Here is a 14520-nt window from a genome sequence, read left to right on the forward strand (position 1 = left end):
ATTGAACCCATGACCTTGGTGTATCGGGACAATACCCGGCCAGGGCAAACACCTAATCTTGAATCTGACTGTGCAAATGCACATACCTATGCATCTAAAGTGGCACACTCACTTGCATGCATGTACACACAGTCTCCCAGAAAAAAAAGCTTAACCAACTCAAATCCTGGGAAAAGATGAAGAACAGCAAAAGGAAGAAAGAGGGAAAACTGGGACCCTGAATTCTCATACTTCTCTGTGAGCTGACTTACCAGCAAATGTATTCATTGGTTTCAACCAATTTTTTTTTAAAGATTGTGTCTTTTTTGAAAAGATTTTATTTATATTTATTTATTTATTTATTTATTTTAGAGAGGGAAGGGAGGGAGAAAGAGAGGGAGAGAGAGAAACATCAATGTGCGGTTGCTGGGGGCCATGGCCTGCAACCCAGGCATGTGCCCTGATTGGGAGTCAAACCTGCGACACTTTGGTTCACAGCCCATGCTTAATCCACTGAGCTATGCCAGCCAGGTGGTTTCAACCAATTTTAAAAAGTAGTATTGATAATTCTACTTTCAGGAATTAAATTTACTGCCCCCCTCAAAAGAAGTGAGGGACTATAATACTTGCTCTTCAGCTCTGAACTTACCTAAAATGTATTTGAATGTTTATTTTGCCCATATGTTTTCATAATAATTAGCTGAGTAGAGAATAATCTTTCTGAAAATATAAGCCTTCCCTCCATCATCAATATGTATAAGGGATAACATGGGGACTTATTGCATATCAGCTGATAATTATCAAATAATCAATCGGTCCCCAGAGAAGACCACCAGAGCTCTCGAGAATCCCCTAGAATCTAATCACATATGTTAATGCTCATTAAATTGTCTAATTCCAATTACATGCTACAGTATTTGACTACTTTTCTGACTTAAAAAAGAAGAAGAATGCCCAATTAACTGTGTCTCCTTTCTGGGCCACAGAATAACCCTGAATAGGAGATGCTAATCCTTGCTTTAAACTTGGTGTCAGAAATAGTTTTATTATGCAAATATTCAGCGAGCATATTTTCCCTGGCGTGGGCATGCAAATTCACATTGGAGCCTGATAATTAAATTAACAGCACATCAAAGCAATCGTGCGTGAAATGAGTGCTTCGGGATGGAAAGGGACACTGTGGGTTAGCCTGGTGTCATGATGGACACAGTCATTGAACTGTGGTCTTTGAACTCCTTGATGCCCTAGTGACATGGTGTCTTCCCAGTTTGGGTATCCCTTTCAAACAGCACGTACCAAGGGCAACTCTAGCCGCAGATGCATCATAATTGATCCAGAAGGACACCCAGGAGAGGATGGTGATGAGTATCGAGGGCATGTACGTCTGCAGAATGAAGTATCCGATGTTCCTCTTCAGCCGAAAGCTCAGTGAGAGCCGAGGGTAGGCACCTGCAGAAACAGACAGAGGTTACTGCCCAGGATGCATGGCAGACATGAGTTTGCCTTGACTTCCATGGGTCAATGGCGTGCATTTGAGAAGCCCGTGAACTGAGGCGTGGTCCCCAGCCGTACCATTCACATCTGCCTGCCTGCCTGCCAGTGTTGGGGGCAGAGCTGGTGGAGAACATCCTCCCGTCTATTTATAAGGTAATGATGACGATAGTCTACTAAGGCAGGGCACTCAGCTGAGGACTACCCCTGGCAAACTTTGGAAAGGTTTTTAGCTTTGAACACACATCATGGCAAATATTTATTTTTCAATGAATTGCTGTACTGTTCTCTGTATGGACAGGAAGACTTGGCTCAAGGTTTTATGGAGCCAAATGGCTTTTACAAGGTGTCACCTAGCAGCCCATCCAGAGTGACAGGGTGCACAGATGTGTGACTGTGCACAGGTGTTGAGGCATTGACGCTGCATTGATTGGGATCACTTGGGGGCACCCTAAGAGCTGGGAGGTTGTGCACAGAAGAAGGTCCAGCCTCTCAGAAGGTAGCAGCTACACTGACATGCTCCACTCCAACCATAGCACGGGCATGGCGGGCTGCCTGGGAAGAAGTGTGTCATCTGCTCCCTGGTGTGCAAGTCCCAGTGCCAACGTGACGTGTGTGTTCCTGGAACCAACGAGAACTGCCACTGCGGCATGAGGAGCAAGTCCCCGGATGATGCCATGTTCATGTTTGCATAGGCCTTTCCTGTTGGATTCGTTTTTCTTGGAGCAAGGCAAGTTGAGCCTCCTCCCTGCTTCAATAGTGAACTATATCCAGTCTGAGTCTCTCAGCTCCTCAGGACTCTGACGGAGCTGAACGAAGGTCAACTGGTGAAAACCCAATGGGCTCCTCCAATCAACTTCCCGGGTTCTCCCTCCCACGCTCCCTAACGTACAGAGCTCTCTGCCTGACATCACTGACCCTAGTGGAGACCTTGCCTTCAGTACCCTCTTTCCACCTCAGCCTGGCAGGTCGCTCTTCTGCCCCCACCTATATGCACGTCCCCAACTTCACTGCATGGTCCTTTCTGTGGCAGTCTTTCTGTTCTTTCCTTTGGCTGTCTGATTCACTCAGGTGACAATGACTTCTGTGCAGAAGAGGACTTTTAGCTCAATGCTCCTGCTATAGCATGAACCCCATGTTCAGCCAGAATGATATGAAGGAAACATGAAATCATTGAAGACACCCAGCATTTCAGCGTTGGTCACCTGGGAAGTTTTCTCTGGCCCAGATGTCTCTGAAGCTGTGTGTGTAAATATATGTGCATGCATGTGGGTGCACATGAACCTGTGCATCAGCTTGTGTGTGTTTGTGTGTAAGCCTGTGTGTGCAAACCGGAAACCTGTGCATGCATGTGTGTGTGCTTGTGAGCCTGTGTGTGTCTAATCTCTGTATGTCAACCTGTGTGTGCATGTGTGAGCCTGTGTGTATAAACCTGTGTGTGTGAGCCTGTATGTGTAAACCAGTACATTCATATATGATCCCATGTGTGTAAACCTGTGTGTGTGTAGTTTCCTTACATGGCTCTGATCAAACACATATATCACACTGTCATTCTAACAAAAATGTTTCATACTTATTACAAATTATTTGTAAACATATTGCCATTCAAAGTTCTCCAAATGTGCACACACGTGTCTACATTACATGCATGTCAATATGTACATGTGTCCCCTACAGTTTATAAACACATTTCTCTCAATGTTATAACTTTGGGTTATTTCCATTTTTGCAAGATTATACATAATACTCTTAAGAATATTGTTGAGTAGACTGCTTTTGCTATATTTAGACTTATTTCCTTAGGATGAACATGCCAAAGAGGAATTACTGAGCCAATGTGTGAGGCTCTTCATACGTATTGCCAAATTATTTTGAGAAAAAATCACATCTGTGTACAATCCTCCGTGTGCACTTCAGAGAAGGGCCTATCTTACCCAGTAAACTTGGACACATTTCTTAAAAAGAACTGCTGTTAATTTCCATGGGAAAAATCCGTCCGTTCTCTGAATGAATACTCTGGTTGAATACTTCCTAAATGTTTGTTTTTCCTCTGCATTTAATCTCATACATGATCTGATTACACTATTTACTCCTTTTTCTCCTCTCTTGCTGTTTTTCCCCTATTCACTGAAGTACTTTCAAGAATAGCCCTTGTTTATATTCTGTGTTAAAATTTTCCCAGTTGTTTGTTTCAGAGCTTATAATGGTTTGAGTGGAAGGTGCATAAATACTTCAATTCTTGTGTGTAGTTGAGTCTGTCATTCCATTTTTGTTGTTGTTGTTGTTGTTGTTATTTTCAAGCTTCCTTTCGGGCTTCAGCAAGTTCACAATAGAGATCTAACCACCAAAAACCTATTTTCAGAGTTGGCAAATATTTTAGTGTTTGCTATCAAGTGAACGTGCGCATTGATTTTTGTTCTATAATCAGCTCAGCAATTTCTCCAACACCATCCATGGAACAAAGCCTCCTTGACAGACATCTGACACATGCCGTGGTTTATATTCCGCGCGTAGGTAGGTGACTGGCAGGCTGCGCCATTGAACTGGGCGGAGCCTCATCGTGGGCGTGACCATTGCCAGACTCCCTGGCGGTCAGCTCCTCCCACACCTTCCAGGACCCCAGCACGCACCCCCTGCCATCCCAAGCTCCAAATATGCTGGCCCAGTGCTTCCCAGAAAGGGCCGACACTCATCCAGGAGTTTCAGTTTCTGCAAAATGTTTTCCCAAATTAACTCCAATTCCATATTCCACCACGGTGTCTGCATTCAGCACATTTTCCAGCCAAAGAGCGTCCCCGCTGCCTCAAAGTCATTGTCCACGTTGGCTGCTTCCGCTGACTCACACTCCCTCTTCCCTCCTTCAGAAATGTCTCCCCTTATCCGTCCTCCAAGGCCTAGGTCGCATGCCATATCTCCTGTGGGTCCTTTCTTCTTCCCTCCAAAGGTAAGCGATTCTCCTCTTGAGTTATGTTCTCATTGAAATGACAATTATGACTATTGACCAAGGTAAGATCTTCCTTGGTCAATCAGACAGTCCCCAAAGCAGCGTTGGTGAAGTAATGGCTTGCTCATATACCGTAATGCCTAGCTAAATGCTGAGGCCATCATTGGCTATCTCAGATACACCTGTGCTTCAAGACACCAGGAGCCAGCGACCTCGGCTTGTTGACAAAGCCAGAATTCTCAGTGACATCAAGACTTGATCTGAGCAAAGCCTTCCGCCATTGCATGAACCTAGAAAAGCCTGTTTATTGCATAGTTAGAAGTATTCCACCATGTCTGCTGTGTCTATGGGTGGGACTCCCCAGGGCTCCGAGCTAGCGGCTCATCACGTAGAGTTCAAAAGTGGTGAGTCAGCTGCCCCAAGACACACCCTTCAGAACAGCCACAGAAGCGTTAAAACGCCAGCGGACAGGCACCGAAGCCCCGCAGCCTGCGTGCCGATGCAGACGCGGTCCGGTTTCCGAACAGATGCTGAGCCGACAGACAGGGACAGTCCCCGAGCCCCGGGGCGTCATTCCAACTCCGGGCTTCCTGGCAGCGCTCGCCAGGGAAGATGCTGAGTCCAACGCTTTCTCCCCAGATGCGCCAGAAGTCAGGGCCAACAATGGGGCTCCGGGCCTCTCTTCCAGCCTAAATTAATATTGCTCTCTAAGGCATTAAGGTCGTTGAAGAACTCGTAAAGATGCAGGCACACAGCAGCGGGTCCCCTTTGCGGAGGGGTAAGAGCCGCTCCGATGTATCTATAAAGTAATGAGCGGATATTTGCACAACTGCAGCGCTGACCTATATGTACGGGTGGCTCCCCCTGAGAGGCAGCTCCGTGCGTGGCTCTCCCAGCCGCACCTAAGAAACTTCCAGAGCTCTAGGCACTGTTCTGGGGTTTTTATCGTGCTGCCGCCTCCTTCATTTATGATCTGCCTATTCAAGAAAATCCTCACCGGAGGATGTGTTCATTGGTTTTACAGAGAGAAGGGAGAAAAACATCGATGTGAGAGAGAAACATTGATCGGTTGCCTCCTGTACATGTCCAGCCATGACCAATGGTCGGAACCCGCAACCTCGGTCTGTGCCCTGACTGGGGATCGAACTCACAACCTTTTGGCATATGGGACGAAGCTCCAACCAACTGAGCCAGTGGTCAGGACTATGATCTACCTTTTTACTTTATAATACAACCCCAAATTCTTTTCTCACTCTTATTAATAGTCATCTTAGTTATTACATGTTCTAAAAAAAATCCATGGTGAAAAAGAGATACATAAAACAGCACAGAGAGAAGAGGAAAAACAGGGCTGGAGCTCAGGAAGTTTTTTTCACGGGTTGTCTGAACCATGCAATGATTCTCTTTCTGGTCCTCACAGTAAAATCTGCAGGTTGTACCACGTGACTTGGGGGCAAAGAGCAGGAGCGCTGGACCTATCCAAGTCCACCCTCATGATTGACTTGGGATATTGTTTCGGAAATACCCTCATGTATGAGATCAGGACAAGAATATCATGGGTGAAAAAAAATAGATAAAGGACACTTCGTCAAAATTACAAGCTATGATTCTACAAGAACGTGAGAAGACAACCTTCAGGATGGGAGAAAATGTTTGCATATTGTGTATCTGATAAGGAAATTGTATGCAGAATATAGAAAGAGGGTTTAAGAAACACAGCCAGTCCAATCCACAAATGGAAGCATCTGAATAGACATTTGCAACGAAGATAAGGCAAATATCCAATGAGCCCTAGAAAAGATGCTTCAGTGTCATTACACGGTAGGGGAAAGCACATCACAACCACAGTGAGGTACCACTTCAGCCTAGGGTGATCACATTCTAACAATCCTGGCTGGAGTATCATCCCGTAGATCAAAAGGTTGTGGGTTTAATTCCTGATCAGAATGTGTAGCCAAGGTGCCGGTTCGGTCCCCAGTTGGGGCATGTATGGAAGGCAACTAAGTCAACCAAGTGGATGTTTCTCTCTCTCTATCCCTCCCCCTCTCTTCTTCTCTCTCTAAAAGTGATAAAAAATGTCCTCCAGTTAGAATAAAAAAGAAAGATAGACAATAGTCAGTGTTGGTGAAGATGGGGAGAAATTGGAACCCTCACGCATTGCTTGTGGGCGTGTCCAATGTTTGGAAAACGGTTTGGCAGTTCCTCAAAAGGTTAAACATATCACCATACGACCCAGCAATTCCAAACCTAAGTACGTGCCTAAGAGAAACAAAAACATATCTACAGAAAAACCTGTATGTGAATGCTCACAGCAGCCTTATTCTTAATAGCCAAGAACTGCAAACACTAATTTTCATCAGCCCATGGATGGTTAGCAAAATAGGCTATATGAATACAAGGGAATATTACACAGCAACGAAAAAGAATGAAGTAAGGACACATGCTGCAACTTGAATGAGCCTTGAAGACATCGTGCTAAGTGAGAGAAGCCAGTCACAGAGTCCCCCCACCCCCACGCCACATACACACACAGTGCCTGGTTCCACTGACATGAAGTCTACAGAATAGGCAAATCCATACAAATAGAATTAGATCAGTAGTTGCCCAGAGTTAGGGGAGGCAGACTGGGGGAGAGTGATCGCTAATGGGTACAGGGTTTTTTTAGCAGGTGCTGAAAATATTCTGAAACTGATGGTGGTCATGGTCACACCCCTCTGTAACCGAACTGAAAACATGGAATTGCACACTTTAAGTGGATAAAGGGTAGGGCATGTAAATGATTTCTCAATAAATCTGTTATAAAGCAAAAAAAAAGAATACTGACTACCTATACTTTATATCAAGTACCAAATACATTCTCTGGACCAAAATATGCTCTCGATCAGTGCCAGTCCCCTCTTCCTCTCCTTTTCCTCCCTCTACGAAGCCTTCTGTGCACACGGTTGTATAATCTAAGAGTTTTATCACCGAGCATATTTTAAAAGCATGCATTGTGAATTGCTGCTAATGCCCGCCCCCACTGGTTGTTGTTGGGGCTATAATGACAGAAGGAATTGGAGGTGGGAGGTGCCAGCTTCACCATCCCTGAGCATCCAAACCGAGGGTCTGTGGTCTTTATGATGTCTTATAGCTTGGTGTCTTTGTTTATCTCAGCTACGACACACAGCATCGAGTACGAATACAGAGAGCGCAGGGCACACTGGGAAATACATGTAGCTGGAATTTAATAAAACCTCGGCAAGAACAGAAGAGGAGAGCGCATCCCTTCTCCGTCTTTGGACGGCTGAAACAAAGATGGCAATGAACCCCAGGCCGGGGTGGCCGTAACCTGATTGTATTAGCAGCAGATGACCGTGTCTAAAGAGTCTAATGGAGGATGGTCCAAGTTCAAGTTCTTGAACCACCAAGGCTGGCTTCTAGCCCAGAAGTGGAGAGAGGTCTTTGACTTCTGGGAGAATGGCACCCAGCGACCCAGGTCCTCCTCCCTCCTTCCTTCCTTCCTGCCTCCAAGACCAGGGGTGGCCTCCTGTCCACCCAGAATGAGCAGTAACTTACGTTACCAAATGTGGGTTGACTGAGTTCACCTTCGGTCTTTGAACTTCTCAATAACCAGCTCCAGGGAGCATCTCGTGGTCCAGAGACCTTCTACCCATCAAAGCTCACCAGTCCCCTTCGGAGACAGAGAAAAGGGACACCTACCACAACAGATTATTGATGATGGCACTGCGGTGGCTGACCCAGTGGCGGGAGTCCCTTGCAGGGTGTTTCATAAGGGGACCACCACAGCCCAGGTGGCCAGGGTCCCCAGGGCATGGGAGCGGACGCAGGACTCACCTGTGGCGAAGACGACATTCCTCGAGACCAGGCGATGTTCCACAATGGAGAACTGAGGAAGCTCGATCCTCTCCACACCGGTGACGGCCTTATCGCCACCTCGCCAGTAAAATTCAATGTCGTCTGTGGTGTAGCCGTCTGCCAGGAGAGAGAAGCAGGGACGGGGTGGAAATGAAGCATCATCTTGTCTATGCATGGGTTCAAGACACTGTCACCAGGGAAATGGAAGGAAGAGCTCACCCATATTTTGATAGACTTGTTTGATGTGCTAATTTTGGAGAAGGGTCTTCCAAGAACTAACTTTCAAATATCTCAGTGTTGATTTAGAGCATGCTGATGTTGCCCTGTCTGGGTGGCTCAGTTGGTTGGAGTGTCATCCTATACACTAAAAGGTCACAGGTTCGATTCCCAGTCAGGGCACATACTTAGGTTGTGGGTTTGATCCCCTGTCGGGGCGCATACAGGAGGCAATTGATCGATGTTTCTCTCTCACATCGATGTTTCTCTCTCTCTCTCTCTCCCTTCCTCTTTCTACAATCAATAAAACATATCCTCAGGCAAAGATTAAAAAAATTAGAACAGGCTGGTGTTGAAAAGTACAGATACTAGGAAGGCTCAGTGCTCTAACCAGAGTTCTGTTCACTCAGCCTTACTGTTGAGCTCACCTGGACGTGGCACCCAAACGAACTGAGAACATATGAACCCTGGGTAAGACGGTCGTAAGAAAAGATGAGAACACAAGCATGAAGGATTCTGGAAAGGCGACTCTTCTCAAAAGCTACTGAAAAACTAAGACACTGAGGGTGAATTTAACCAATCGACGTTGGGTAACATCCGAACCTCTCCGAGCCAAAGTGGTGTTCTCGGCATTTTTGGATGGTTCCATGAGGTGGCCATCCTTAGAAATGCCTTTTGTTGGGACTCTCTTGGCCCTCGGAGATCCGCACAAAGTCTCGTTTGGAGCTCCCATTGGTAGAATAGAGCTCCACCCCCAGCTCCTGACACAGCACTCACGTTTGGTGCTTCTTGAGAATGCGTATAAATAGGACGGCAAAGCCTGACGTCACCTGTCACACCCAGGGGTCTTCTGGAGAATGAGATCAATTTTATCAATAAGGTTGATTACAGCACACACAGAGGGAAAAATGCCTTGCCACTATAAAGGACTCTCTGATCGGACCATATATACTTAGCAAAACGCAGACACGCAGTATTTGATGAGTGACAAATAGCCCCAAGCTAGGGGATGGCTGGCCGCTCCCCACGGCTCATGCCATCTCCCAGGCCCATCTGCTCTCCCAGCTCCGGGATCACAGTGGACACACCTCTGTCTCCTACCTTTCTTCTGACTTCCTCATATTCCATTCTCACCTTGAGGGCATGGCACTGGTTAATAAAACCCACCCATACCCAGGCCTCTCCTCTTCATAAAACCTTCAAATCTTTCCCAGTGCAATTAGCAAAAAGCTCAAACTCAAGCCCTGGCTGGCATAGCTCAGGCTTTGAACCAAAGTGTCGCAGGTTTGATTCCCAGTCAGGGCACATGCCTGGGTTTCAGGGCACATGCCTGGGTTGCAGGCCATGGCTGCCAGCAACCGCACATTGATGTTTCTCTCTCTTTCTCCCTCCCATCTCTCTCTAAAAAATAAATAAATAAAATCTTTTTAAAAACCCCTCAAACTCCTTACAAGGACCTCAAGAATCTACAGGCCCACCCCCTGCTACTGTGTGCATCCAGTTTCTCTCCCTCTTCACCCAGCCCCGCCCACTCACTGGCCTCTGGGGCACAGAGCAGCACAAGTGCCCACAGGACATTCTTCAAGACCTCTCAGCGCCCCCTTCCCCACGTTCGCATCTTAGCTTACAAAAAACCTTTCACACCTGTGTGTAGTCAAATCATCAGAAAAGTGGGAGAATTCACTCCTTCTTCCACGCAAGTGCTTGAAGCATGGACTCTTCCAAGACGTGCAGCTCACATGCGCTGAGGAAATCAATCCCTTTTACAATGGACCTTCCTGCGCATCCTCCACCTCGGCTCAAATATCACGGTCACGGAATCTCCTCCTCCCAGCCCACTCACGGTCTGTGCGAAGTTGCAGTGGCAGCTGCTGTCTTACCTAGACCCCAAATTCGCCTTCCTGAAACTCATCAGCTCAAGGGGTGCTGTGCCCTCCCACCACACGGGACCCCTTTAACTTCCCAGGGTCGTCCTTGCTCTACTGGGCGATTATTGTCTTTCCCATGAGCCTCTGTCCTCCACACTGAATTCCCCCAGACGATTCCGTCATGGATCATGGGCCCCAATTCCACGTGCCTCGTGCTCTGAAAGCACGGTTCTCAGAAACCGTGACACAGACGTGGCATGGAAGCCAGGGGCACCTTGGGGCCAGCTCCACGGGGATCTGAACCTTAGTCGCCAAGCCAACTTCCCAAAGACATTAACTGCTCACCGCAAATATGTCAAGAGACATTGGCAAGTTGCTCATTTGCCATCCACACACAAAAAAGTCATCAATATAAAGACTGACAAGCCGAAATCCAGTGGAAACTGATTATAAACCCAGGCATGGTTGGCCGGGATTACTAACAACAGCAGCGCCCTCCAGACCCCCTGGACACGGAGCTCAGGGAGCAGCCAGGGACACGTGTCTGTTCAATAACACAGACGCCCCTCACGCAGGAGCCCTCCGCACTGAAGTGGCAGCCGCACGTCGGAATACTCCCCAAATGCAAGGAAATGGCCGAGATGTAGCAACAGCGTGCTTGTAAAGCTGAGCTCCTGATGGAAAATGAGTTTTACTCCAACCTCCCAGGATCCCAGGAGGGCAGCCACTCATGCGTGATGAAGCATATTGTGACAAAATTGTCTCCGTGTTTGCTCTCTGCTCACGGAGAGGCCCGAGATGGGCGGCCCTAGTCAGACTCTCTTAATCAGATTAGAATGAAGAACTCTTGTTTTTTCTGTTTATTGGTTTTAGAGAAAGAGGGAGGGAGGAAGGGAGAGAGGGGGAGGGAGGGAGAGAGAAGGGGGTAGAGAGAGAGAGAGAGACAGAGAGAGAGAGAGAGAGACACTGATGTGAGAGACACACAGATTGACTGCCTCCTGTATGCACCCTGACTGGGAATTGAACCTGCAACCTAGGTGTGTGCCCTGACCCAGAATCGAACCCTCAATCTTTTAGTGCATAGGACGATGCTCCAACCAACTGAGCCCCATGAGCCAGGGCATAATGGGGAACTCTTCTACTGCGGAGTGAATGATTAAACCTTTTATCTTTAAGATACTTAAAAACTATGTCAAGAAAATGACACAGGCCTTGCCGAAAATGTCAAAGAACAACAAGACGGCTTAAAACACAATGCGGATGAAGAACAGAAATAGAGATACGCACAGCTTTCGATTTCCAGGGTGCAGTTCTGCTCGTCCAAGGGGTACCTTCTCAGGTCCATCATGCACGCCGCAGTCGTGGTGATTCTGAAACACAGGGGGGTGGGGCAGAGAGCAAAGATGGGATGAGAAGTGGGTAGCAAGACAGCTGCTTCCATGTAAGCTATGAGTAGGACCCCTTCTCCTAAGGACATCCGATTCCGAGTACTGATTACACTGAGTAAATTTTCGTCATACCGTATAGGCCAGCTCAGTCAAGAAAAGCAACACAAAACATTGACATCCTCTGCCATTATCCACGAAGTCTTGTGGACTTTTAGACATTGAAGGCAGAGAAGGGGGTCTCTCGGGAAGTTCTTATCTTTAGTCTTTGCTTTGCCTCCTGGTCTAGGGGCTCCTTGACTTTTACAGGACAGAGAAAACTCCTGCGTGGTGACAGCGCTGACTGGGTCAGGACTGAACTCTCTGGCTTTCTGTGTGACGGGTTCCGGTAGCTGCATGTCCACAGGCTGCCCCTCGGCTCTGAGCCCAGCTTCTGCTGCTTCCTGTGTTATTATTATACTTGGCAGTGAGAGGCTGGGTCCAACACTCTGGAGCTTTGCGCCATGAAATCGCTTCTCTCTTCCAAGAGACTATTTGGCTTTTTATTTGATTAGGGATCGAAACTGAGTGGGATTTGCTTCCCTTGGGGTCAGCGGCAGCCATGGAAAGAATTTACATCACGGCCAAGGCCAGTGAAGCTTCTGCCACGCCATGGTTCCATCAACTGCACAGAGAAAGAGGACACTCCTGGCAATCTCAAGTTCATCACCTACTCTGTCTACACTAGCAGGGGTGTCCACCCAAGGACGTATCAACTTGGGACAAACATACTCGTGCACCAATTCCACAAGAGACGCACCACGGGGGTATTATTATTACTATTATTCCCATTTTAAAGATGAGCAAACCAAGGCTTAGAAAGAATAGATAGGTTGGTCAGATTTAGGAAGGAACTGGAAGGCAGATGTGGTCATCAGATTTAGGCAGCGTGAAGCTTACACTCCACTACCTCCCTGACCCCTCTCTGCCCTTAAAGTAGGAAATGTGCTACCACCTACTCAGGGAGTGAGGTTCTTGTTCTTTAAGAAGAGCAAGTAGAGCTCTGGCTGGCGTAGCTCAGTGGATTGAGCGCGGGCTGCGAACCAAAGCATCGCAGGTTCGATTCTCAGTCAGGGCACATGCCTGGGTTGCAGGCCACGGCCCCCAGCAACTGCACATTCATGTTTCTCGCTCTCTCTCTTTCTCCCTCCCTTCCCTCTCTAAAAATAAATAAATAAAATCTTTAAAAAAAAAGAAGAGCAAGTAGGGGAGAGAAATCTGTAATACATACAGAGATCGTACATGTCTATAATATATAGCCGAAACAGTAGCCATGAGCCACATGTGGCTAGATTTAAAGTTTAAATGAATTCAAGTGGAGTAGCACTAAAAATTCAGTGTCTCTGAGGCACTAGCCACGTTTCAAGTTCTCAGCAGCCACCTGTGGCTCCTGCATCCCACAGTGCTAATCACAGAACGTCTTCATCCCCACAGGAAGCTCCCCTGGAAACGGTGAGGAGAAGAGCGGCGAGCCAGGCAGAATGGTCCTGCCGCTGACCCCAACCTCCCAGTCCCCTCCTGTCCCCCCCACCCATGGCTTTACAACTCTTTGTTTGCAAGCGGTTGGATGCAAAGAGCCAAATGCACACCACCACCTCCTCAACCCATCACTGTGCTGACCAGAGGTAGATACCACACAGCATGTAAGTCAAGTGCCAGAGTGGAAGCTGTCATTCAACACTATTCACAGGGCCCTGGCCAGGTAGCTCAGTGGGTTAGGGCATCGTCCCCATATGCCAAGGTTGAGGGTTCGATCCCTGGGCAGGGCATGTACGAGAATCAACCAATGAATGCATCAGTAAGTGGAAGAACAAATCCATTTTTCTTTCTCTCTCCCTCTCCTTTCCTCTCTTTCTAAAATCAATGAATTAACAACAACACAGACTATTCACAGTAGCATAGATTGGGTCTGACTTCATGGCTCAGTTAGTGTATCCAGCAGTCAGAAGGGAGGGCCTACCCTAAATGAATAGCAGTTACAGCCTAGTGGCTGAAACTCCCAACATGATCTTGAACCCGAAGGCAGCCAAGGTCCACTTCGTCTCCAAGGATCTGTCCCATCTGAGGATAAAGATTTTGCATACAGCCCTGGCTGGTGTGGCTCAGTGGACTGAATCCTGGCCTGCGAACCAAAGTGTTGTTGGTTCAACTCCCTATCAGGGCACATGGCTGGTTTGCAGGCCAGGCCTCCAGTAGGGGGCGCGTGAGAGGCAACCGCACATTGACGTTTCTCTCCCTCTCTTTCTCCCTCCTTTTCCTTTCTCTAAAAGTAAATAAATAAAATCTAAAAAAAATTAAGAAACACATTCTGCCTACAAAAAGAAGCATTCTATGAAAAGTAGGGAAAACATAGAGAATGAACGTCGAAAAATTTGGAAGGTATTAGGCCTGGTTGTCAAAAGGCCTGAATGCAATCCGCCCTTTTCCAAACAAGTGCAGAGACAGAAGGAAGGAACAGCCTGAGAGGAAGACAGATGGGCAGACACAGTAAAACCAAGAAAAGGAGGCAAGGCACCCAGCCCCGAGTGCTCATGGGAATCTTGGGCTGCAGACAGATGGGGGAATCGACACAGCTGAGGATCATTTCATGACGTGGACCGGCACCCGCGTCACTGAGGGATCTTGTTAAAATGCGGATTCTCAGCAGAAGGGCTGCGGAGCGCCTGCGATTATTTCCCAGATGACGTTGCTACCGCTGGTCTGGGGACAAAGCTAAGAAGGGAAAGGAGACTGAAAATGGGTA

The 14520-nt window shown here is 47.4% G+C and overlaps 1 protein-coding gene across 3 annotated transcripts in view; it reads right to left on the bottom strand.

Annotated features, from left to right (window-relative positions):
- Window positions 1-14520, bottom strand: part of GABRB3 (gamma-aminobutyric acid type A receptor subunit beta3) — a 249630-nt gene that overhangs the window by 17092 nt on the left and 218018 nt on the right. For all 3 annotated transcript variants that reach the window (XM_045825016.1, XM_045825018.1, XM_045825017.1), the window contains 3 exons: window positions 11641-11723; window positions 8249-8386; window positions 1276-1428 (listed from right to left, as the gene is read on the bottom strand). In XM_045825016.1, the coding sequence (XP_045680972.1) occupies window positions 1276-1428; window positions 8249-8386; window positions 11641-11723 (374 nt within the window). The remainder of the gene's footprint in view (window positions 1-1275; window positions 1429-8248; window positions 8387-11640; window positions 11724-14520) is intronic.

This window comes from Phyllostomus hastatus, unplaced genomic scaffold (assembly GCF_019186645.2).
Source record: "Phyllostomus hastatus isolate PE091 unplaced genomic scaffold, TTU_PhHast_1.1 phas_scaffold_555, whole genome shotgun sequence".
Classification (NCBI taxonomy): Eukaryota; Metazoa; Chordata; class Mammalia; order Chiroptera; family Phyllostomidae; genus Phyllostomus; species Phyllostomus hastatus.